The following is a 25,310-nucleotide window of genomic DNA, read 5'->3' on the forward strand; positions in this document are numbered from 1 at the left end:
AGCGTCTCTGTGCCACCCTGGAGCCCCCCTTTTTAACTCCTAAAGACCCCTTCTGCCTCTCAGCTGCCCCCATGTTCTGTGTCACCCTCCAGCCCCCTCCCCTCAGCCCCAGGTGCCTTTGTGACACCGCGCGGCCCACAGACGTCGTCCCTGCCTGTTTTCTTTGGGTGTTGTCCTGCTGCGAGGGCCGCACTATCCCCACGAGTCCGGGCTCCCATGTCCTGCTGCAGGGAGTCACACCTGGGCGGTGGGAGGAGTGAGGGATGGGGCAGGGGCGGGATGGGGAGGGGTGAAGGGTGGAGAGAGACTGGGGAAGGGGTGGGCTGGAAGGACAAGAAGGGGTGAGGGGTGGAGACGGGGACAGAGCAGAACAGGGCAGAGGGAAGAGGGACATTTGGAGGGGGCAGTCCACATATCCCAGACCAAAGCTGCAGCAAAATACAATTTTAGTGGACAGGGCAAAGCCAAACACCACCTGCAAACTGACATCAGGAACCAGGGCTGGCCACTTTTCTTTCCCAGGGAAAAGGGCATGTCAGGGCCATAGACCCCTGGAGGCAAAGATCAGCCTTTTTCCTTGGGAAAGAAAAGTGGCCAGCCCAGGTTCCTGATGTCAGTTTGTACGGTTCCCATTTTTATACATAGTTTCCATGTGTTTTGCTGGAGTGTAAATAAAAAAATATTCAATAAATTTGAATCAACCCTAATAATGATGCCACCCGCTCCATCCCCTTCCCCCTTTGGCTCCTGTGTTTTTTTTGGTGTGGTTTAGTAATTTTTTTTTTTCCCCACTGTATTTCTTCCTTTGCTTCTTCTCTTAGTTTTCTTTCTGTCACGTCATTTCTGTCCGTCCCTAACTTTGTTTCTGTTTCTCCCTGTTTCTAACTCTCTCTCTCTCTTCTTCTCTATTTCCCTGTATGTCTTTTCTTCTGTTTCTCTGTTTCACTATTTCTAACTATTTATTTGTCTCTCTGGTTGATGCTTTTACTCTTTATTTCTTTTTCTCTCCAGCTTCTCTTCTTTTTTTTCTCTATTCTTTTGTCCTCTTTTTCACTCTCACCCTCTTTCTTTTTCACTGTAACCCTTCTCATTTTTTGGACTCTTTGCCATGCTTTTCCTATTTCTTTTCGTCTCTTAAGTCCTCTCTTAACTGCTCTCTTAAGTCCTCTCTTAAGTCGTCTCTTAAGTGCTCTCTTAAGTCTGTCTTTTTCTTTCTTTCCATCTTTTCATTTCTAACTTTGTTTCCCTTTCTAGCTTTCAAAAAGCAGCAGTAGAAACTTTCAGGCTCCCTGGGAGTAAAATAAAAAACAAACTTTAAATAATTATTAAAAAAAAAAGAGAATTTACTCCCCGGGAGCCTGAAACTTTCTACTGCTGCACCAGACATATAGTTTTTCTTCTTTTTTATATATACCTATACAACCCCTAATTAGTGCTCCACCTGGCACATTACAATACCCACTACCCACATCACCCCCACCATGTAGACACCGCCACCTTGCTCCCCATCACGTGACCCTATGGGCGCCACCATCTTGCTCCCTGTCACATGACCACACAGGTGCTGCCATTTTACTGCCCATCATGTGACCACAGGGGTGCCACCATCTTGTAGGGTTAGGGGTTAGGGTTTGGGTTTAGGGTTTAGGGTTAGGCCCTCAGTGGCCGGCTGCGTCCCAAAATCCAAACGATCGAGGATGTGTCGCAGACCTAAGCTGCCCCCACCTCAAACCTGTCCTGCCCTGACAGTCCCAAGGGAACCCTACAAACTGACATCAGGAACCTGGGCTGGCCACTTTTCTTTCCCAGGGAAAAGGACCCTTTTTTTCTCCAGGGGCCTGTGGCCCTGAGTGGCCCGACACCTCCAAAAATCCAAACGATCGAAGATGTGTCGCAGACCCAAGCTGCCTCCACCTCACACCCTAACCCTCTCCCTAACCCTAACGCTAACCTAACCCTAACCCTAACCCTAACCCTAACCCTAAACCCTAGCCCTAATCCTAGCCCTAGCCCTAGCCCTAACCCTAACTCTAACCCTATCCCTAACCCTAACCCTAAACCCTAATCCTAAACCCAAACCTTAACCCTAACCCTAACCCTCACCCTTACCCCTAACCCTAAACCCTAAGCCTAAACCCAAACCCTAACCCTAACTCTTACCCCTAACCCTAACCCCTAACCCTGACCCTAACCCTAACCCTAACCCCCTCCCCCCCACCCGCTTTCTTAGTTTCTTTTTTCATTGTTCATTTATTAATCTCACTTTTTAGTTGTGAAAGTCACACTCCTGATGTTCCTTTTCTAGGATGCAGAGTCAAGTCTGTCTGTCAGACACCTGCAGTCCTCTCCAGTGCAGGGGGATTGTGCTTTAGAGGAGGCTCTGGCTCTTCAGGCCTTTTCACCAACTCCAGCATGTGTCACCTCCACTGTTGATGTGAGAAATTACTCAGGACTGAGATGATGGCAGTGCTCAGACATACTAAGCAAATGGGACACTTGCCAAGATGTTAAGAGGTCACAGACTGGCAGTTGAGAGATAAGAGCACATATCAGCTCATACTTCCCAGATGAAGAAATATGGCTTGGAAAGGTTTTATTATTGCCTTTAATGCTATGCACTTGAAGGAAAGCAGCTAATTAAACCTCTCAGCTGGTGAAGTGGAATTTGCTGCAAAAGCTGTGTTGTAGTTCCATGAAAAAATGTCTTTTGAATATTTTAGAAGTTGCCATTTCTAAACTCTGCCTTTGTCTTCTTTGGTCTCAAATGTTTGTTTCACTAAATGTGATCAAACAGTAACACTGCTGGAAATCTCTCAGCTGTTGCTTCCAGAGCTTCTGAAGATACAAATGTCCAAGATTTTACAGAAAGCCAGGAAAGCTTTTCTGCCAGATCGGTCCGTGTCTCACAAACGGGACGGACCCTGACTGGTTGCAGACTTAGGATTTATTATCTGTCTGTATCATACAAGCAAAAAGCAAGAGACACCGGAAAATAACAGCATCCATGCAAACACAGATCAGAGACAAGATGGCAGCCCATGCAAAGCCTTTTTCTACGTATTCTTTGAACCAATAGTGTAAAAGAAAAGGTGTAAAGTCATTATACTCTAAACAATTAGAAAAGGACCCACATGGGTTTAACATTAACAAAAGGACTTCTGTGAACCTCAAACAATACACAGTAATTCATTATTTAAGATGGAAACTTTTTCTATCTTTGCAAAGCATTTATCTAGGACTTTTTACATCTCCAACTATCAATAAGTTCTTGTTCTTTCTTGTTCCTTATGATAAATATAAATGTATTCACTTGGTTCTTAACTTCCTAGCTTTCTCATGAGAAGGTTTTGAAATTTCCCAGCCTTTCTCAGCTTTATGTCTACTTTTTGGGGCCTTTTTGCACTTTCTAAAGTCTTTTACCTTTTTACATTCCTACAAGCTTTCATGACACGGACCTCACAGAGTGACCCAGCTGCTGCCCCGTGTGGAAACTTGGGTCATTCAGCTCACGGCTGGCCTTACCCGAGGAGACTCCAAACCCCTGCTGCAGTCCTTTGCTCGTGTCTCTGGACAGCTGCTGCTTTGCAGGACACTGCCGAGAGCCCTGCTCCAGCCCCTCCTTAGGTGCTAGGAAATAATACAGCTGTAAACCTTCTCTCCCAGTACATCACTAGAAGCTGGGCTTATATGGATACTTCCAGCCCTTTCCCAGCAGCCACAACTTCTCTAGATACTCTGGCTAAATTGCTGAGAAATCTCAAGGATTCCCTTTGGAGAAAAGCTCTTGGACTACGGCAGTGTTAGAGCCATGTTCCCCAGAGAACAGCAGACCACCCAGCACACCTTGTGTACCACAGAACATTGTATCAACAATGTACAAAGTACATTGTTTGTACCACGGAACAAAGTATCAACCCCAGGTCCTCACATTTCACACCAATCTGCTTCCATGGTCATTCTGCAGCGTCACTGCAAAATACAGCAAAGGTTATTTGTTGCTCCCTCAGCACTGTTCTATTATTTTCTTTCGTGAAAGAATGACTCCCTAAACCAACATTTTCAGAAGCACTTGATCTTTCCAAGGGCTGTACACATACCAGGAGGCAATTCTTGCCCTGATTGATCTGCTTGTAGAAATTTCTCTCCCATTTGAAGTGCAAGGTGGAAAAAAACCACTGTATTGAAAACACAAAACATGTAGACACTGTTCACTATTTATGTGGCCCCTATTATGTACATGGTGAGAAAGTTTATTTCACAGCATTTATCTTATGGAAACTTCAGAGAAAAGCATGCTCCTCACTTGATGCATGGCAGCCCTTTGGAAGATATTGTTCTTCTATTTTATTTTTTTTAAATTTATTTCTTCACCTGTGTTTTAAAGGGGAGGAAAATGCTTTAGCATGCATTTTGTATTCAAACTGTAGAATAGCTCCGGTGCCATAACCAATGCTACAGAGACTGAAAGATCCCTGAGAAATCTGAGTTCTGTGAGTGATCGGGATGCTGCCCCAAGACCAGTCCCAAACGGGTGCTTCCTCCTTCAGGCGCTCACAAATATGAGAACAGACTTCAAGCACGAATATGAGCCACGAATATCTCTGTTCGTATACTTGCCTTGCTTCAGAACGAAGCAAGGTCATTCCATCGTTCACATGGCTCAGAATTGACTGCCGGGTCGTTAAGATGTATCTGCTGCTGGCATAAACCCCGGAGGAGGAGAATTCCGGGGGAGATGCGGAAGAGTGTCAGCCCAGAGGCTGAGGCACGGTGCTTAAGGCAGAGAGAGATGGAGTGGAGGTGCTGATGGAAAGGATCGCCGGGGAGAGTGCGAAGGGCAGGGCTGAGCGCGGGCAGGGAGCAGCGCCGGCCACAGGCGGCGCAGAGGCCCCTCGGTGCGGGGACAAGGCAGTCGGGCACAGCGGCCGGGACAGCCGGGGCGGGGTCCGGCGGGGCCGGGGCCGGGGCCGGGGCCGGGGCCGGGGCGGGGTCCGGCGGGGCCGGGGCCGGGGCCGGGGCCGGGGCCGGGGCCGGGGCCGGGGCCGGGGCCGGGGCCGGGGCCGGGGCCGGGGCGGGCGGGCGGGCGGGGGCCGCCGCGGGGCCGGCCCATTCTGGGCAGGCGCAGTGAGCGCGCAGCGCTCCGGGCCCATGGAGACGGCGGGGCCGCAGCCCGCGGCGGGGCCGCAGCCGGGGGCCGAGGAGATCGACATGTCCCTGGGTAGGTGCGGCGCGCTGCCGGGCGGCGCGGTCGGACCGGGCCCTCCGTACGGGCGGGGGAGCTGGGATGGCTGTGTGCGGGATGGCTCAGGCCGGGCTCGGGCCGGAGGCGGTCCCGCCGTGCGGGCTCGCCTTGTCCGGGTAGCAGCACGGGCAGAGGGGCCGTGTGCGGACCCCGGGCTCGGCGCTGGGCTGGCAGCAGCCCGGAGCTCACCGGAGGGCGGCCCGGGGGGGGCTAACGCAGAGCAGCCCCGGTGACAGCGGAGGGGGAGCCATGGCCTCGCCGTGCTATTTATAGCAGCTTGCTCCGATGCTCGCCATTCCTTTGGCACGGGGAATGTGGACTGTGCATAAACAACCAACAACTGCCCTGTCATGAACTCCCCAGGCCTGGATTCTGACGCATGGATGAGAGATTTTGGTGGATTATCGTGTTGGTGTCTCTGCTGTGAAAGTCCACCAGCACTTTTCATTATTGGGTCAGCTTCCTAACTGAAACCTTGTGTCATTTCTTCCCAGCGAAGAGTCATTTGTTAGGAACGACGAACATTTTCCACTGCAAACTCAAAATGATCCCTTGGCTTATGCACCCTTATTTTAATGTCTCTATAAGGAGCTATAGCAACAGTGGATCCCTCATTTTTAATTTATTTTTCTCCCATAGTGCTGCACACCCTTTTCCTCTTCGGTGATGTGTGATACTCCCTTTGCTTTTCCTCTTCCTCAGTGCTTCTCTCAGTCAGACCTCCTGTAGTCCAGCTCCATATTCCATCCAGAATACACCTTGCTCAGGGTAGAAGAGAGAATTGGAAAACAAGAGGCCCCTGGTGAACTTTTTTCATCAAGTGTTTTTTCTGTGCTTTCAAGTACATTTGTGCCTTATATGAGTTAGCAGTCACAAAAAAGAACTGCAGGAGTTGCTTTAAAGCTGCCCTGATAGATCTAATTCTACCTCAGGGGCATACATATACCATCAACGACCTCTCAAGATTCCCTTGCAGCCTTGTGTGGTAGTCCATTACATCACTCTGTTAACCTCATCAGGTTTATGGGCACAAAAGCCAGGGTAACAACTCATACCCAAACAAAAAAGACACTGAAGGGTGACAGGTCAGGCACCTGAGCATTCAGCCCCTCTCATTTCCTCAAGCTGTGGACAGCCCACCCTCGGATGAGTGTGGTCGCCTCCCTGCAGAGGAGCAGTGATGCTTTCAAAACACTTCAAAGTATCCTGTGCTCCAAATCACACATGTCCCAAGGGCACATTTAGCTAAGACCATTAGCAAATTCATCCCAAGAACGTGGCCTAGCATCTCCCAGCCTATTCTTTTCCTGGCAGACTTGAAAGAGAAATCACAAAAGCAGCCTGTTCTTACACATGCTCTTGTTTCTTTTCCTTGGGCTTTGTATTCGTTAGGACACGGGAGTTTCTTGATAGGAAATGACAAGGGACCAGTGCTGAAGGTCTGATAATTCATGGTAAGCACCCACTGAAAGCTGATGGCACTTCTGTCCTTTGACTCCAGTGATACATTAAGGAGCTGGAGTAGCCACTGCCTGGGAAAGGGCCACTTCATTTCTTGCTAATTCGTTCAAGTTAAAACATTCTGCCTGCAGAATGCAGGCAATAATAAAGGCAGATGTGCCTTTATTATTTGCAAATATTTGCAAAGTATTTCCTGGAAGATTTGGCGTTAAAAGAAGAAAATGTTGGAAAATATGAATTAATGAAGAGACGTCCCTTTGCCTTTGCCATTCCTCTTCATCAGAACAGCTTGAATTAGGAAGATCCCATTGATTGCAGACCAGCTGATTGAGAATGGAGGGCCTGAGCTGTTTCTTGACAGAGCTCTACATCTGGCAGTACTTTGTGCATGATCCAAGTAGCTCAACAACTGTCACATCCTCCCCTCTTTGGCCACCTTTCCTACAGCCACTCAAGTCAGACCTTCTCAAAAAAGTTCTCTGCCCAGCACTGAGCTCCTAAGGCCCCTGCAAAAACATCTTCCCTTAGGCTTGTAGGAAGCCTGCAGGATCAGACCCCTCAGGGGATAGGGTTTGAAATCTCTGTCCTGCCAGTGGTGGGGACGTGCTTGATGGTGGCACATTTGTAAATCATTTGCTGCACTCTAATCTCCAGCCTGCAGGAGCCCAGTAAATTGATCCTATACTTTCTAAGCTAAGCTTAATCTTTCATTGTCTGCCCAGTGTAGCTCACAGAACAGCAAGGTCCATGTTTACCACAGACAATTCCAAGCACCCAAAGAGGGAATCACTGTTGGTGGAAAGTGCAGTTTCTATGGATTTCTCCTAATTTTATTCTAGATGACATCATAAAGCGCCACAGGAAAGAGCAGACAGATGCCAGCGCCGTGGGCGACAGCAGAAGGCAGCAGGTCAAGAGCAGGAGTTCAGCCTCCGGGTATGGGCGGCCCCGATACCGAGCCTGGAAGCAGAGGAATTTGCAAGGTAGATGGGCACTTGAGACAGCAGAGGCTGGCCAGGCTGGGAAATGCATTTTTTAGCAAAATCCATCTCTTAAATCCTTCTCCTTTCCAATTTCTGTGTGCGTATAAGATGCCCTCAGGCCCTGATTAGCTTTTCTCTCCATAACAATGGAATATCAGGGCCCTTTCAGAGCATAATTCATCCATTTCTCTCCCTTCTACTCTCATGAATTACTAATTTAAAGTGACTTAATACCTATTCTCTATTCCCCTTGGCTTTGCATATTTTAATTATGCCTGTTCCTAATCCTCATTTTCCCAGAGCAGATTTAAATTATCCAAATTACCCCCTCAGTAACTGTATTTGATAGCTCAGTTATTGAAGCTAAATTGTCACTTTTGCCAAGCATGCTATTTTTATGGTGAGGTTCTTTTATAATACCAAGTGATCACACCTTTGTTTTGTTCCACTGGCTTTTACCTACAAAACAAAGTTATCTGCTGCATGAAATTACATCTCTATGAACTTTTTTTTTAATTAATGCTAAGTCATACCCTGAAGATTTTAGTGATATTTTGCAGAAATATCTTTTCAGTCTTATATTGGAGTGCCTATCGCAGATCAGGACAGTGGGATCACTGGGAGATACCCTGCTTGTCTCTGCTCTGCCTCTGACCTTTGTGTTCTTGGTGTCCACCTCACAGTGCCTTACTGAGGATTGTTCTAGTTCAAATCATAATGGTGATAAATGCCCTTAGCAAATTGATTTTTCTGTCAAAACCCACAGGCTTTGATATTCTCCCACACTCAAGCAATTACTGCATCCAGAGGCAAATCCAATAAAATATTTTTTCGTTATTTCTTAGATGGGAGAGCTTTTCTGTTAATTTATATAATTACTTTGGATAGTTTTAGTATTTCATAGGTTTTGAATGAGTCTGAATTCATCCCTGCCAAGTGCAGAGACTTGCCATGCTGTGTGGTGCTGATTGTCAGTAGCAATTTGGGGAAGCTCAACATGACTGGGAATTTAGCCCATAATTCATCAGGGGCTCAGTTCACTTTGGTCCCTGCTGAAATGCAGTTCTGGGCTGAGATGTGATAGCCATTATCAAAATGATGATCTGAGGAGCCCAGCACTGTAATGACAGAGGAGGGGGAAGGGTGTTATGCTGATTAAACCAGCAAGCAAAGAGCTGTTAATCCCTCTTGGAATATGGCTTAAACCTTTTTCCTAGTGGGGGAAAGATGATTTTTAATGACGAGAAATTTGAATTTCAAATCTCCTTGGAAAAAAGAGTCTGTCAGACATGGGAACTTACTCCCACTCTGGACTGGCTGAGCAGAGGTGCCTTTTGGCCATTCCAGGTGTGCTCAGAGCCAGGCTCTGAGCACACACCCAAACATGGGATGTGTGTGTGGGGGGGTTCTTCCCCAGCTGCTGATGCTGTGGGGTTTTATTGAAATGTTCTTACATTATTAAATATCTGCCAGGCCTTTTGCAGACATGAAGCCTCCCATGTGTCACACTTCAGGACACAGATGACAGAGCAAGGCCTTGGTCCCCAGCTGGTGTGATGGGGTCCCCCTTGGAGGCTGATGGCTCTGTCATGTGTTATTTGTGTTGAGTGAGCTGTGCCTGAGTGCACTGCTGAGCACAGGCTCTCTAATAGGAACAGACTGACAGGGACACGATTTTCTAGTCAGGGCTGCCTTCTGCAGCCGTCCCTGCCATTGCCCTGATGGAGTATCCAGGAAAGGCAGCTGAGCTCAGTCTCTTGTCCTCTCCAGGGTGTAGGAGAGCTGTGCAGCAAAGCTGGGTGTCCAGGAGGAGAGCAGCCCAGCAAATAGGCAAGAGATAGGGACAGGCCCACGGTGGGGGCTGAAGAGAAACAAGGCAGGGCTAAAACAGACTGGGGGAATAGAAGCAGGAGAAAAAAATCAAAGGGACATTGACTACAGCAAGTCCACATGTGGTCAAAAAGAAACAGTTTGCCGAACTTGAATGTTTGCCATGAGAGGAACATTTACACACCTGCACTTCTACAATGAGAGGGCATTGTCTGCAAAGGAAATAACAACTGGCCCCAGAGCTTGTGAACTTGTGTCATGTGGTTTTGTGCACATTCCCAACCAGCACCTCTGGCCATGGGGCATGAAGCACCCCAGCATGGTTTTTGGGATCTGCTTCCCAAGGGCCTGTACTGGTGCCCTTCTGTTTTAGAGCAAGAGCAGCTCAAATCATCTTCAAGCATGTTCCAGTGTAGGCAGCTCCAGCTGGTGCTGGCTGGTGTTACACCCTGAGACTGGAGCCTTCATTCTTTGCAGCAGTTGTGGCCCCTCACAGCAATGCCACTGCTTCCTCAGAACACTTAATTTCCAGTTGCTCCAAGGCAGTATAAATTGCTGTCATGTAGCAGTCGATGATGTAAGATCAATATATGCACCTCACTGCTCTGTGGTTTGTGTCAGTGAGGTTCTGCTGTGAGATCCAGGTTTGAGTGCACTCCCACTGCCCTCTGCCATGCACAGATTTGTGCCTAATTTATACAGCCCACAGGTGTGGGCACATCTCACTGGCCGTTGGGGGGAATGGGCTCAAAACAGAGGGGCTTAAGTGACCTTGCAGCTGGGGATAGCAGTCTGAAGCAGCAGTGAAGGAAAACACACGTCTACTGCTGTTCATCCTCTGTGTGTATTGAGAAGTAGAACATCTGGTTATAGATAATGGAGGTGTTTGGTGGACTTGGGGCACCTGTCTGGACATGCTTGAGCTCCCTGCCGTGGTACAGAGATAAGAACACAGTGTGGTGGTGACCCTATGCAGGCAAACCCTTGATAAACTGGTGTGAAGGGCAGCCTGGTGATTCTCCAGCACTGGGCCAAACTTAATGGTGCTGGTGACTAAGTGGTTCAGCTTAGGTGTTGCTTCAGAGATCTGCTGGTTTGTGAGGTAACAGAAATAAACTCCATCTTGGCATTCCAGCTGTGGGTTTGTGATTGTTGTTGTTGTTGTGCCTGTGTCAGCTCACACAGTGACTCAGAAACTTTCTGAGTCTCTCATTACAACTACAGAATTTTATTATGTGGAGTAATTAGGTTTGGAAGCACTGTGCCTCAGTCTGACAGGGCTTTCCTCTCGCTCAGCTCTTCAGCACTCTTCAAAATCATCAGCAGGCTTAGGGGAGAAGGTTAAATGCAGGATGGACAGCGGCTGTGTGTGTATCATAAAAGAGCAGCAGGAGGCTTCCCCTTCAATACGAGAAGTTATGGTGTGTCAAGCTAAAAGAAAACAAACAAATAAATAAATAAATAAAAATTATACTATGATGTGGGCCCTCAGAGCTATTTCAAGCTGCTGTGGGGTTGGCTTTGGCGTGCTTAATCATGTGTATATCTGTATCTAAATGCTTTTTCTGTTTAATAGTTAATTCATAGCAGTATGAGCTCTGACAACAGATTGACAGGTCTGATGTAGGTGGTCCTGTCTTTATGAGGAATCAGAATTGTGAAAGGCTTTTCTCTTCTTTATTCTTTCACATAAAATAATGTGTATGGCAGTCCTATATACAATAAGAGTACTAGAGAGAGTTTGGAAAAATTAATTATTTAATATGAATAAGTATGACTTTTGCACCACTATTTCTGTAGATACTGCTGTTTCACATTAAGTTAACCTTGTAATCTATTTACGAAACTAATCATAAATCAAATTTTGAAGGATCCTAAAGTAAGACGACTTTGTTTTTAGGACCTAACCGTTTCAGAAGAGGGTTTGGACAGCAGCAGTTCAATCGGAGACAATTCAGGAATGCTTTGCCTGGTCGCAAGAGAAGAGCAGCTGCTGCATTTGATGGAGTGAGCCCTTTAAATCGCCAGGCATCAGCTCAGGAGGTAGGGGAATAAGGAAGGTATGGCTTTTCCCAAATGTAATGTAGAAATCTGCTCAATTTTATGATCCTGGATCACCCCCAAAGAACAATCTAAATAAAAAACACCATCTTTTAATGCCTGTGCACAGCATTTGTATGCATAGGTGAGTACAGACATACATGCATATGGAATAGCAATTTTACAGTTAGTTTTATAAAGCTTCTGACTTAGCATAATTTTACTGATCAGTTCCCATGAGTTTTGCTAAAAAAGATGGTTTTTAAATTGATATGAAAAGGTTTAAAAATATTTCCATAAAAATTAATTCCATGGCATCTCATCTTACTATTATCATTTAGAGGAGGTGTGTTAAGATTCTTTGTTATTTGTTCTCCACCTAGAACATTTTTCAAGTTCATGTGAAGTCAAAGGACAGACTTGCTGACTTGTCAGGTGACTCTGGTTCAGAGATATACTTTCCACCAGAGACACTGCTTCCCACTACTGTGACAGATAGTGTGAGAGGCAGCTGGGTTTTCCTGCACTGATGAAAATCCACTCAGTTAGGAGGTCATAGATGTTCTGTAAGCTTTTTAAAAAAATGAAAGTGCTGAACAGGATGGCGCATTTAGTGACTGTGTTGTAGGTGTATAAATAAGAAAGCTCTAAACTGAGCATGCATGTGCAAGGAGTGAGGTTATTCCTGAAAAGAAAGACCAGGATGACTGAGATATTGAGTGTGGCTGGTATTTACAGAGAGTAATAAGCAGTTGCTAGGAGGCAGAATTCTACAGTAGCTTCCACTTTGCAGGAATAAACCAAGGGGGAAGAATATGGAAATAGATCTCAGTTAGTTGGTACTAACATGATAGTAGTTGCCCCACAGAAATCACCAGGCTGGAGCCTGGGGCAGTGTGTGTTGGAACTGCAGGACAGACCCTGCTGAGGGGTCTTCTGGTGTGTTTCATGCATCAAGGTGTGGTCCAGGCAATGCGCGTGTCCAGACAAGAAAGAGCTGATGACCAAAAGGAAACCTGAGCAGGGCTGTAATGCACAGATTCTGTGACATTTGCTCTGCATGGACTGATCTTTTTTTTCTTCTTTGGTTTTTGCAGCATTAGAACAAAACATTCTCTCTGGCACTTGTAGTTCCATGTGCAGGAAGCAAGGCATACCCCTGATTATTGACAGCAGTGTCAGAGGAGAGCAGCATCTTGTGTGCTGTCCCTTGCCCTCACCGCCTGTTCTTGTACCAAGATTGTGCTGCAGGTGACAGCTGCTGATGTCTCACTGCTCTTTCAGGGCACCAAGAAGAACCATGCTTTTGCCAAAAGCTGCAGTGGGCAGCAGGAGGAACAGCCACAGCCATCTCCCGGCACCAAAAGATTCAGAGCAGATACTGCCAGCATCTGTGCCCCAGGGAGAAGGTAAAATCTTTGGTAACTCTGGGTTATTTTGGTTTTCAGTGGTTTTTAGCTGTGCAACTCATTGGATTCCTCTCTTTGTATGTGCCAGCTGGGTGTGGCTACAGCCATGTGCATGTGCAGCACCAGAAAAATACCCCTGGGTATGTTAGGAAGGCACCTGGAAAGAAAACAACCTCATGCTCATAGTTAATAATGCCGACATTAATCTGTGATTTTATTTCAGGAAGCACAGAAAATGTAACCTTTGTATTTTTAATAAACTTCATCATTTTGGGAAACACTTTTGAAGGGTGAAATAGCATTTATTTTCATACAGGCAGGAAATACAGATTTCAGCCATAAGGGATGGGCAGAGACAGGGCGTCTGTCCCAGTGAGGGGCTGCAGGAGCAGACTGTGCTCCAGGAGCTGTGAGTGAGGCAGTGTGCCAGGTGCTGGGCATTGTCTCAGTGCCTGTCTCATCAAGATCATTGTGTTCTCTGAGCTTGAAAGGAAGCTCCTTGCAATCCTTCCTCATCTCTGAGCAGAATGGGGACTGAATAACATTGAGAGGTCCTTTCTGACCTGATTTTTTTCTATGATTTTCCTCACATGTTTTTTGCTTTTAATGAGAAAAGCTCAGAACACACAAACTGTTGCCTCATTTGAGCAGAAAATCAAGTTCCTCTGAAATCCTTTGCTGGCAGAAAAACCTGTTGGGCTGAACTTGGTAACACATAACCTCATTTGCTTCTTACACTGCTTTTTAAGACCAGCTTGGGTTAGGTGTATTTGGCATTAAATTTTAAACCTGGTATCATCCTCACTTCTTTGTCTCTCGTCTTTACCAGCAGGCCTTTCCTGCTGAACAGGGGATTGGCGTTGCAGCAGAAGCGGGTGCAGCAGTGGTTCTCCAAAGCCCGCTTCCAGAGAGGGGTCAGTATTTGAGACATTTCCTCTGCAGTCTGCTGGTAGTGAGAAGCCTTCATGTTTTACCAGCCTGGTTGTAGCTTTGCTTCCAAAAGCAACTGGGGGAAAGAGGTGGAAGACCTGAATGCTGCATGTATTGGTAGGAAACTATTTGCAGGCAGTTTTTAATGCAGCTTGGTATTCTGGCAGCTGGGAAGTAAATCCTGGGAGGGTGATTAAAATAAACCTTGCAGTTCATAAAGCAGCACAAGCAGGGCAAGGTAAAGGCACCGCATACACATCACTGTGCCAGTGAGAAACCCCAAATTAGCACGTTTCTTGACAAGAAAGGAGCTCTTCAGATACACCAAACAAAATCCTGGAAAAGGAATCACTGTTTCTGAGAGCTAATTCTTTCAAGTAATTGTTTTTAAATATATTTTACAGCAGATGGATTCTCAAGGAGAAGGGAAACGGCCAAGGATGAGAAGGTAATTGGGGAACAAAGGCACAATGCAAATATGACAGTGCTCTTTCAGACTTGAAGCTGGATAAATCTCCCTGTCTTGGCAGGTGGCAAGTGAAACCCAGCCCGGGAGCAATTCTGACGGTTTCTGTGGTTAATCCCCAGGCGGGCCAGCGCAGCCTGTAAGTAAATGAGGTGATTTCTTAGGGTGGGAGCCCTACAAAAGCCATTGCAAGTTCCTTTAGCATTATTGCAGCTTCACTTCTGTAATGAGTGTGCAGTGAATGGTTCAGACCCAAAACGGTTAGCAAATGATGTCTGGTTCCTTTCCCAGCATACCAGAAGGAGATAAAATTTTCCTCTATTTACCTGTAATTGCATGGTAATCTGTAATTACTGTGCCCTCATTTGTTATGCAGAGTGAGGAGAAATGGAAGCACCATTGTAGGAGGAGGTGGCAGGCTGGTTGTGCTGGTTGTGAGGTGTTGGGAGAAACAGTGTGCCCCAAAGGGAGACCTCAGACCTCGTGCTCCCTGTGTAAGAGGAGCTCAGGGGCTGGAAAGGGGCAGCTGCAGGACCTGGCACCTAGCTGGGGGCAGAGAGAAGGGTGGGTGAGGGCATTGTTCATGTTCTGGGTGCAGAGAGCACCCCTCAATAGCCTGGATGTGACAGCCCCCAGTGCTTGAACTCCACCTGCACGGCTGCTCTTCTGGCTTTGCCAGGGGTCGGACACACAATGGGATGGGTGGAGTGTGCAGGTGTGTCCTTTACTCCGTGCTGATTTGCAGAGGATGGGAAATGAGCTGCCTTAGCATCCTGAGTGACTGCAGCTCTGTCCTTTCCCCAGGCCTGGATCCAAGCGCCCATTCCTGCGAAGCCAGAGACCCCCAGCACGGGTGGCCAAGCCCCAGCCCAAGGGGGTGCTGCTGAGATTCAACTTCCGCGCCATGGCCAACCAGGTAGACGATTGTCGACCAGACAGGAGGCACTTGGCTCCCTGCAGCGGCCCTGCCACTGAGCTGTTAATGTCACACTCAGGTTTTTGGGGCTGCCAGCTGGGTTTATCTAACACAACCTGGGAGGAAAATCCTGTAGCTGTGTTGCTCACAAAACTGAAGACACTTGAGAAGACTGTTCAGCAGCTACAGACTCAGCCCAGTTTTCCCCACTCTGATGGCCTGTCTTGGCCTGTCCGTGTGCTTGCTTGGAGCAGGGAGGTCCTGCTGATGAGTAGTCCTGGCCAGAGGGGACTGTTTCACTGTCAGTGCTTCCCATTCCTCAGAGACACATGGCACTTCTGGGCTTTGCTCGCTCTTTGCTTTGGTGCCCTTCTTGGTGTCACATTTTACACTGAAGTATGGTCCAAGAGCCTTGGGGCAGCTGAGAAATCCTGCTCCAACTTCTCCATTGCCGGCGTTTCTTGTCTGGACGGTTTGGTTTTACCTGATGCCTTGTACTCAAATGCCATCTGTTTGCTCCTGTTCTTGTCGAGGATGCCCTATTTCTTGGGGCTTGGAGCTGCTTGGAGCTTTTCCAGCCACACACAGTCTGTTGAGCTCCCTGTCTCTGTGTGCTGAGTGGTTTAATTGACTAACCAGCTGTGAATCACCAGCCTGACTGATGGGCTCTAATCAGTACCCCCTCCCCGCCCCGCTACAAGTTTGGCTGTGCTTTGCCACAAGACAAGGGACTGACTCACTCTCACTTTCCCCTGCAGACCAGCCTGACGCTGGATGAGAGATTCTCTAGTCTGAGGAATAAGAGGCGCTTTACAGCAGCCAGGAGCGCCGGACGGATGGTCACCATGCCTTAGGACCGCGTGCTCGTCACAGGGACTGCCTGTGACAGTCCAGGCTCCATGACAAGGCCTCAATAAAAGTCGCTAGATTCCCTTTGAGATAGCTGATTTGGCAATGTGCTGTCTCCTTCCTTACACACAGAGTGAATGAGTGATTGAGGGCCGGGATCAGGCAGGATTAGAGTTTGGGCCAGAGCACAAGGCAGGTGGGACATGGGCAAGGTGGTGGAGGGGGATGAGCAGAGATGGATTTGCTGCGAGAGCTCTGCTGGAAAGCTGTAGGGCTGGCACCAGCCGTGTCCCCCTGCCAGGGCACCCTGTGCTGAACAGGGTGATGGCTGATAGTGGGAGGGTGTACCATGGAGCCTTCCCTACATTGCTTGGTGGGTAGGAGGGTTTGAGGATGATGTGCCTGCCCAGATGGGAGGAAAGTGGAGATGCTGCAGCTGCCCACAATCACCAGCATCCACCTAATTGCCCAACTTGTGCTTGCAGGCATCCCTGCCCAGAGGTTTGCAGTGTAAGACTGCTCCACCCTGAAAACCTGTTGCTTTGCCCTGACAGTCAGGCCTGAGCACCTGTCATTTCTCTGTGGATTGCTGTGCTGTTCTGACTGCTGCTGCAGGGATGGGGTGAGACATGCCCTGCCGTGCTGCTGGAGTCACTGTCCTCAGCATGGAGCAAGAGAGGCTGCCCCAGCCCAGATCACATTTTCCAGTGCTGAGTAGTTCTGCATTAGGGTTTTTGTAGTTGCAGCTCCACCCATGCTCAAAGCAGCAGCCCTCTGATAAACATTGGGTGAGATGTTAATGAGCTGGGTTTAGACATTTGTTAATGAAGCCCTGCATCAACCCTGAGTAACTCCTCCATTCTCCATCCACTGCTGGAACCCAGCACTGAACATGCTGGACACAGCCTGTTACTGGGCTCTAAGCTATACTTATAACAGGAAATATTTCATAGACTGCTTTACATTTTACACCAAGCATCTTTAACAAGAGACTGGACTTTGGCATTGGTTTTATAAGAATGTGTGAAATGTTGTTAGTTGAAGAAGCAATGCTGTATGAGTCCAGTGCAGTGAATAAAAAACTTAACTTGTCAAATGTCACCTCTGGTTATTTCCTTTTCTTCAACAGCTCTTTGGTGCAAGTTCAACTTCTCATAGTGACACTGCATGGGCTGGTGCTTTGGGGGAAATTAGTGCCCATCTGCAGGCAGTTTACTGCTTTAAAAGATGGGTCCAGAGCAGTGTGAGGTTTTCAATAGGTATTTTGTAAAATTTTCGCTGTGATCTCTTATGCCTTGAATGTTACTGTCAAAATTATCAGAGCAGTCCTGGCTCTGAGTATTGTCCCAGATTGAGAAGCAAGATGTATCCATTTGCCATCTGTATGGCAGTTGTCTTCTGGTAAGTGGGCAGTTTTCCTTATCTCTTCCACAGCCCATCCTCTCTCAGGGGAGACATCTGCTGATAATGGGCTATTGAATGTCACTGCAGGACTGATAAGAACTGGAACATCCCACTGGGAGATGCTCTGCCCAGAGGGAAGAGCCAAGCATTCCTACCTGGGTATAATCTTGAGTTTCTGGAACACCAGCACGGCTTTTCCTGCACTGGATTTCCCAGAGGAACAGCTGCCTCTTCCACTGCAGGAAGACTACACCTTTCTACAGGATCACTGCTCCAACAGAACCACACCTGACAGTCCAGGAGGGCTGCAGCCACAATTCCCATTGGACTGTGGCCAACACCCTGACTAACAGGGTGTCAGGCTGTATTCTGACTCTGTCAGTGTTGTTTTGGTTCACTGCATTGTTTATATTTTTTTTTCTTCCCTAATAAAGAACTGTTATTCCTGCTTCCATATTTTTGCCTGAGAGCCCCCCTTAATTTCAACTTTATAACAATTCAGAGGGAAGGGTCTACATTTTTCCATTTCAGAGGAGGCTCCTGCCTTCCTTAGCAGACACCTGGCTTTCCAAACCAAAACAAGTATATTCAGAATTAAACAAATGCACCCTAACTCCCACATTAATGACCTCTATAGGAGATATCATCCCTTCTTGCAAAGTCTGTATGTCATGGAAGTTGAAAAGTTGAACAAGAAACACTGTCACAAATGGTAGTATCCCTAATTTCAGTTGCCTCCTGACTATAAATATGGACAGAAGATGGCAGACTTGCTAGGAAAACCTGAGCACTTCTTCAATCAGGTTGCAAAGGGATGGAGCCATTCAGTCCTGAAAGAATAGCTGAGTGGGAAACATCCTTTTGCTGTTCAGATCGCACCATTTCTATTCTCCAAAGAAATGGTTTTTAGCAATCTGTACCTTATAATCTTTTAACCACTCTAAATTTATATTGAGGGCTTAGGTGGTAAAAACTGCTTTTTTTCCTAGCTTGGTTCCCTTGCAGTGCTGGGTGACTTTTTATGTAGCAGGAGATAAAACAGGCTTTGCACTGAATTCACAAGCAGCCAAAATGCATAACCATCACACTAAAAACATACTGGGAGAGGGCACAGTGTGAGCTCGGCCCAACAGGCATAAAATAACCCATTCTGCCACAGTACAAAACCCACAGAATAATTGTCTCTAACAGAATTATCCCTGCTGTTGTCAACAGGGTGAACTGCTGCACAGGGCTTGCCTGTCCTTTGGGAAGGGTATTCATGTGACACAGTTCAGCTGCTTCCTGAGCTATCAGTGGGGCACACGTGGCCTGTGCTCATCCAGTGTCTGACAGCTCCTGTGCACTGTCCTGTGCTGGACAGGTGGGCCGGCAGTTCCCCACCTGGGGAGTGGCAGCATCTTGCTTTGCCCGAGCTCTCAGCCACGATGGCTGCGCACAGGCCGGGGCCACTGTGAAGGGGCAGCTCCGTGACATGAAAAACTTCTACTCTCTTTCAGGCCAGGTAACACCACCTCAAGAGTAACATCTCCAGTGGTGTCTGAGAAGTTTAAAAACGAAGAAGCAACAGTACAGGGTTAGAAGAGAGTCCCCACAGTGCATCCCCAGGGCAGGGAGGACACCAGTATAGTTGTGTGGCCCTGCTTGGTCACTGCACTGAACCCACAGTACCATTCACCTGTGTCTTTAGCCACTTGTATCATTGCATTTCACATCGCTTGGTGGAGGATTCTTCCAGTATTGTTTTTTGCTTTCTATTTATCTGGAATTCCAAAGGGGCCCTGCTCCTCTTCACTCTTGCCAGCTGCAGAGCCACTGTGCCTCCTGCTCCATGTCTGCAGGCAAAATCATCCTACACACTTGGCCCCACACCAGTCTGAGTTTATTCATCCTCCACCCTCTCTGGCTGGAACCTCAACCAAGGGCAGCAGTCAGCAGTGTTTATACAGGTTGGCCTGATTTTCTTGTTGTGAATCCAGGGAATGATCGTTTTTTTCAGGGCAAGAGCAGTAGCTCTGGCCCAGTCAGACTGATTGGCAGATATTAATCTGAAAGCTTGAATCTCAGAGCCCCCACAAGTACCCACAGCTAAGGCCAGAGGAGGCAGACGGCCACACTATTTGCAGGTGACAATGGGACCCCTTCCCCCCAGAGCTGCATTTTGCATACTGAGCTCTTTGCTGGAAGGGCAATCTGTGTGCCAGGACAGGGTGATCCCCAAATGTACACAGCACTGCACTGCAGGACAGAGCCCTTCACTCTTCAGGACCTGCTCAGAGAACCTAGCTCATTGGTTCTGCTGAATTTCACCCAGACATCAGCCACATCATATTTCAGGTCTGGTTCTTTTGTGATCAATAACGGCTCAACATGTCAGTGACGTGTTGCTGGCTGAAGGCCAGTCTCTTCCATACCCCCTAGAGAGGGAATTTCCCTTAGATCCCCCAATTAGGCATGACATATGCAAGCAAAAATAAACAAAAAACCAACCCAAACCAATTCAAGAATTCAAGGGTCTTCCTGAGGTTTGAGGCTTAAAAGCAGATTTTGCTCATCAAACGTATGACAATTGCATTAAAATGTGGGTCTATGAGGCTTTCTTTAGCATTTCCTAATCACAGCTCCAGAGCCATTTCTGGAAGAGAAATATGCAGCACCTAACAAGGACTGATTACATGGTAGGAGGTAATTATCCATCCATCCATCCATCCATCCATCCATCCATCCATCCATCCATCCATCCATCCATCCATCCATCCATCCATCCAGTATCCCTGCAGTTCTGTAGCATTTTATTCAGGTAACTGGTCCCTGGACCTTGCACGGGGGCTTCTGATTTATGTCCCCCCACTGCCCTTTCACATTCTGAGCTCCGCGCACTTGTGTCTGTGGGGCTTTTGTGAGTGTTCTTTCACCCATTTCAGGGTGAGCTGCTCGCTCGTCTTGCCTTTGATCTGCCACGGCCGATTCGTGGGTGATTTTTGCCGCTGCCACATGCGGGGATCCGCAGTCCGTGCCCGGCTCTGCCGGTGCCCGGGTTTGCGAGGCAGAGGCCACGGAGGCTGTGGCGCTGCCGGCGCAGGAGAGCTGCAGGCCTGAGGAGCGGCCGATGCCGTGCGGTGCCGGGGCAGAGGCGACGGCACCGCCGAGCGGTGCGTGAGGGCAGCGGGCAGAGCCGAGCGGCCCCGCGGCCGGGCAGGGCCGCTCTCGCAGCGGCGCCGGGGCTGCCGAGCCGATGTTCCCCGCGTTCCTTCGGCTCCGAAGCCTCCCCGCAGCCTCCCGAACGGCGCCCCCTGCGCCCGCTCCCGTCCCGGCTGCGGGACCCTCCCTCCCGGGCTGCCCCCGCTCCCGGGATGCCTCCGTTGCTAAGAGGACCCCGGTCCCGGTCCCGATCCCGACCCTATTCCCATTCCCATTCCCGTTCCCGTTCCCGTTCCCGTTCCCGCTCCCTCAGCTCCAGGCAGCGCCCTCTAGCGGCACAGGAGCCCTCGGGCACACAGCCGCACGCCCCCTCAGGAAGCCCCGCCCTTCGGCGCCGTCGCCGCCGCCGATTGGTTGGCGCGACCGAGGGGCACCGCGAAGCCCCGCCCTGTCCCGCGGCGCCCCCTGCGGGCCCCGCGGCGCCTGCGCAGCGGTCCCGGCCGTTGTTGTGGAGGGGCCGGTCAAGATGGCGGCCGGGCAGGGGGGCGGCGGCGGCAACAACGGCACCGGCAGCGGGACCGGGACGGCGGCCGGGAGCGGAGCGGCGGGGCTCGGCATCCCCGCGCACCTCACTCTCTCCTTCTCGTCCGGGCCGCACTGGGGTGCGGCAGCTCTGCCGCAGTCGCACACGGTGCGCAGCTTGGAGCGGGCCCTGGAGGAGGCGGGCAGCTCGGGCATCCTGTGCCTGAGCGGGAGGAAGCTGCGCGACTTCCCCAGCAGCGGCTGCGACCTGAGCGACACCACGCAAGCAGGTGAGGGGGCCCTGGCAGCGCCGGGCCGGGGCTGCGGGCGTCCTGCGGGGTCGCTGCGGGCCCGGCGCTGAGGGCGGGGGGCGTGGACCCGCGGTGGTGGCCGCTGGGGCCGGGCGGCGGCAGGTGCGGGCCCGGGTGCGGGGATGCAGCGGGAGGATCCCCGCGGTGGCAGGGGAGGGCTGTGGGGACGGCTGAGGGGGTGACACGGGAGCGGCCGCTGTGGGTGAGGAGCGGGGATTCCGCTGGGTGAGGGCAGTGGGGGACAGCGTGGAGGCTCCGCGTTTGGGGGGCTCTCCGTGCAGGCACCGGGCCGAGGTTTGGAGGATGTGAGGCTGCAGTATTGGGGCTGCCCTGCTGGGCGCACCGGGGCCCGTTCTGCCTCGTGAGTGTGGGGCGAGCGTCCGTGCAGGTGTGGGCTGTGAGCGGGGCACGCTGAGCCCGCTGTATGCGAGGGGAGCGGGGGACCCGGAGGTGTCTGGGGAGGCAGGGGGGCGAGCTCTGTGTGAGCGTGTGCGATAGCACGGGGTGTGTGTGAGTGTGGAAGGGCATAGGGCTCTCTGCGTGTGTTACGTGTGCGGGGGCACAGAGCTGTGCGGGCAGAAGGGCTCCCTGCACCGCTCGGCCGTGCGTGTCCGAGCTCACTGGTGCTCGGTGTTCGGAGGGTGGAGGTCGCTGTCCCCCTGGGTGCTGGGAGCAGAGCCGGCGCTGTCGGTGTGCCCGGGCTGCCGGCTCCGCGGCCGTGCGGGGCGAACGGCTCCGTGCGCGGCGGGGGCAAGGTGCTGTGGTCTGTGTGCCTGCAGGGAAGAGGGGCGGTCTCAGGGAATCGGGCATTTGTCCCCTGTGTCGGTCCATACGTGCCTGAAGGTGGGAATTGCAGTTAGTGTGTCCGGAGCAGGGTGTACAGGGTGAGGCGAGCGCTTGTGTTCGCACTCGGGGGAATGAGAGCTCCGTGTTGTGGCTGGGCTGTACTTTCAAGGGTGTCGGATCCCTTGCAGTAAAAGCTGTATCGCCTGGGGTATCGCGGTCCCCGCTCAGCAGGAAGGTGGTTCCAAGTGCGAGTGCGAGGGATGTGTGAGCATCCAGCAATGAGTGTGGAGAGCTTGGTGTGTTCACTGTGTTGGATATCGTGAGTGTGGGCCTGGATTTACCCAAACTTTTAGGTGAAGTAAATATGGAGGAATTTTTCTATACGGTTCCTGGAAAACAAAGCTACCTTTTCTACGGAGGTTCTCTCATATTGTGGCTCATCTCCATTTGCTTGTGGGGTTTTTTGCTGCTGGGGTAGTTGCTGAAAATGGATAATTTTAAATAATGTCTAGGACATTTTAAAATTTAAAATGTCTAGACAATTTTAAATAATGTCCTAGACTATTTAAAATATTACTGAGAGGCGCAGGATCTTTTGTTCAGAAATAGTAGTGGCATTTGAAAATGTTGTTTGAGTGAATAGATGCTGTGGGGGGGTTTGTTTTGGGGCTTTTCTTTCCCCATGGGTTATGAATAGCTGGCATATTGTTTGGAATAGGAAACTGTCCGTGGTGGTACCTGGAAATAAAAAGAGGTTCTATGAAATAATGAAAGCTGGAGTTTTCCTTGTAATAGTATAAAAATGTATTTAGCAATGTTGTCGGTCACTGCTTTGTGTAGATATTCAATAACCAAAGCACTCAGAAAGAAAGAAGCACTGTAGGTATATAGGCAATTTGTTATTAAAAAGACTTTCTGTATTCTGCAGCATCAAGGGTCTGTACTTTTTGTTTACTTCTAATTATTGCTGTGTGCATTTTGGTAAGTTTTTTTTTTTTTGTCCATTTATTTTTAATCTCAACATTTGAGTCAGAGCTGTCTACAGTGGTCTTGTCTCTGTATTCTAGGATGTAGTAAAGCCCAGTCATTCCCATCAGGATTGAGTTGTTATTGTGAATGGTGATGTGAAAATGTTTTAAGGGCTATTTCCGGCAGAAATAGCTTTATTGCTTGCTGCTCTAAAATCCTGTACTGAAGTAGTTGAACGGTGTCTATGTAAGTACCATCTCCAGATAATTCTGTTTTATTGTAGTCCTGGTTAATTAATGAATCCTGGTGAAATACAAATTTTAGATGTCTTTCAAAAGATGCTTGTAAAAAAAGAGACCTGTCGTCTGTATTTTGACTTGATCTGTAGGAATTTTTGTCAAGTGGGTAAACGGTTTTCTGCTGGTGAATCACGGACATCCTTGACAGTGTCAGTGTGGCCTGGAGCTCCATGGGGAATTAGCAGCTGCCTGAGAGGCAACAGTCATGCAGTAACTGGTATTTCTGTAGCAGTTATCCCTGATTCACATGTAAATGTCCCCATGAACAAGGTTATAGGCTGAGGCATAGGAGATGGGGGCTTGGGTCACAAATCTTTCAGGGTTTCACTTTCTGTTTTATGTCAGTGACTCTGACATCAATTCAATTCTGTGGTACTTGGAACAAATATTTAAGAAAAACAGTCTCTGGCCAGTGTGGATGTAAACAATTTATTTTCCATATCACTAGCCCTTAGGCAGTAGGATCTCCAGTGTTACTGTAAACCCAGAATATTCTGTCTTTGTATCAGTAAAGTCAGCAAGAGCTATGTTGAAGCACAACTTCTGTTGATTTATCAAAAATGGCTTGGGATTTTATTTTGCATCTAACTTACATAATGGCTTGCCAATACTTAATTTACAAATACTGAGGCATACGTTTTGTATTTTAAATTATATTTCTAAAGCATAGTGATCATATCGGGCTGTTTAGCTCTTCTTGTTTGGTTGGTTTTAACTGTGAATTGTCCTTGCAGCACTTTGGCCAGGAAATCCTTATTTTGTTATTTATCTGAATTTGTCTTCTGGCTGCCCAAACAGATCTTGTGTTGCTTTTAATGAACTTCTTGAAGAGAAAATAAAATCATACTTCTTGAGATATCAAGAGATACCTGGAATATTCCAGTAATTTTATGTGTAACTTTGCTTCTGTCTGTATGGACAGCATTAGGCTCCCTGGCAGTTAAGTAATTGAGTCTATCATATCAGTGTAATCACAGTCTACTTAGCTGAAGAGTTGTGTGTTTGCGGTTTTATTTTTTTAAAGATAGTTCAGTCTGACAATATAGCACAGGAACCTAAGTCAACCCATGCCTTTAGCAATGTTCCCCCTTTATAGTGAGCAGTTTTTCAGAAATGAATTTAGTAAATATGAAAGGTGCGTGACCGACAGCTCCAGAAAAATGCAGTGGTGCCATCAAGCTTATTTGTTTATGGCTTTGTCACAACAGCTTCAATTCCCACCTCTTAATTCTGAGGAAACTCCCAGGCAATTATAAGTAGGTGAACAGATGCCTGTAAATAGATGAATGTTGAAATTTCTCCTTTCTCACCCTTGCTCCCTCCTTGTAGCATGGAGGAGTAACACCAGTGTGTTCCAGTATGACTTGAGAGTGAGTCCTCCTGTCACGGCCAATACCAGGCTTGGCAAGGCATTGTTAGAGAGACCATTGTCACCGTAACTTGCATGTCTTTGACTCTTTTTACATCCTATTTCTGGCCCTTCAAAGGTATATTGTCATTCATGTGATTACAGATTAAACCCCCAAGGCTTAATACTGAGTGTGAAATGCATAAGAATGTTAATTTATTCTGCAGTTCTGCCTCTACACTATGGACTTCTAAACCAGTTATATTTTCCTTTCTGAATAAAATTATTATTTCTGTTGGTGGAGCCAATGTTGATTAAATTGAGGACGATAGCTGAAGAGCAACAACAAATCCAGTATTCAGCTAAAAAAAATTAACTTTCATATAGGATGTCTATCCTAAATC

The 25,310-nt window shown here is 48.5% G+C and overlaps 2 protein-coding genes across 17 annotated transcripts in view; both read left to right on the forward strand.

Moving 5' to 3' along the window:
* Positions 1-5,106: 5,106 nt before the first annotated feature.
* LOC128814522 (UAP56-interacting factor-like) lies at positions 5,107-16,215 on the forward strand. Of its 6 annotated transcripts, none has more exons than XM_053990429.1 (9): positions 5,107-5,218; positions 7,543-7,686; positions 11,417-11,559; positions 12,841-12,965; positions 13,798-13,879; positions 14,303-14,343; positions 14,426-14,500; positions 15,166-15,277; positions 16,036-16,215. In XM_053990429.1, exons 1-9 carry the CDS (start codon positions 5,149-5,151, stop codon positions 16,129-16,131), a joined length of 888 nt encoding a protein of 295 aa, XP_053846404.1. In that variant the 5' UTR covers positions 5,107-5,148; the 3' UTR covers positions 16,132-16,215. The 6 variants fall into 6 exon arrangements, with proteins under 6 accessions (XP_053846404.1, XP_053846403.1, XP_053846402.1 ...); XM_053990428.1 differs by having other exon boundaries at positions 5,108-5,218; positions 13,795-13,879; XM_053990427.1 differs by having other exon boundaries at positions 5,108-5,218; positions 14,300-14,343.
* A 4,982-nt stretch (positions 16,216-21,197) lies between these two features.
* The window catches only part of LRCH2 (leucine rich repeats and calponin homology domain containing 2), a 46,156-nt gene continuing 42,043 nt past the window's right edge, over positions 21,198-25,310 (forward strand). For all 11 annotated transcript variants that reach the window (XM_053989876.1, XM_053989878.1, XM_053989881.1 and 8 more), the window contains exon 1: positions 21,198-21,483. In XM_053989876.1, coding sequence (XP_053845851.1) covers positions 21,198-21,483 — 286 coding nt within the window. The remainder of the gene's footprint in view (positions 21,484-25,310) is intronic.

Source organism: Vidua macroura, chromosome 14 (assembly GCF_024509145.1).
Source record: "Vidua macroura isolate BioBank_ID:100142 chromosome 14, ASM2450914v1, whole genome shotgun sequence".
Taxonomy (NCBI): domain Eukaryota; kingdom Metazoa; phylum Chordata; class Aves; order Passeriformes; family Viduidae; genus Vidua; species Vidua macroura.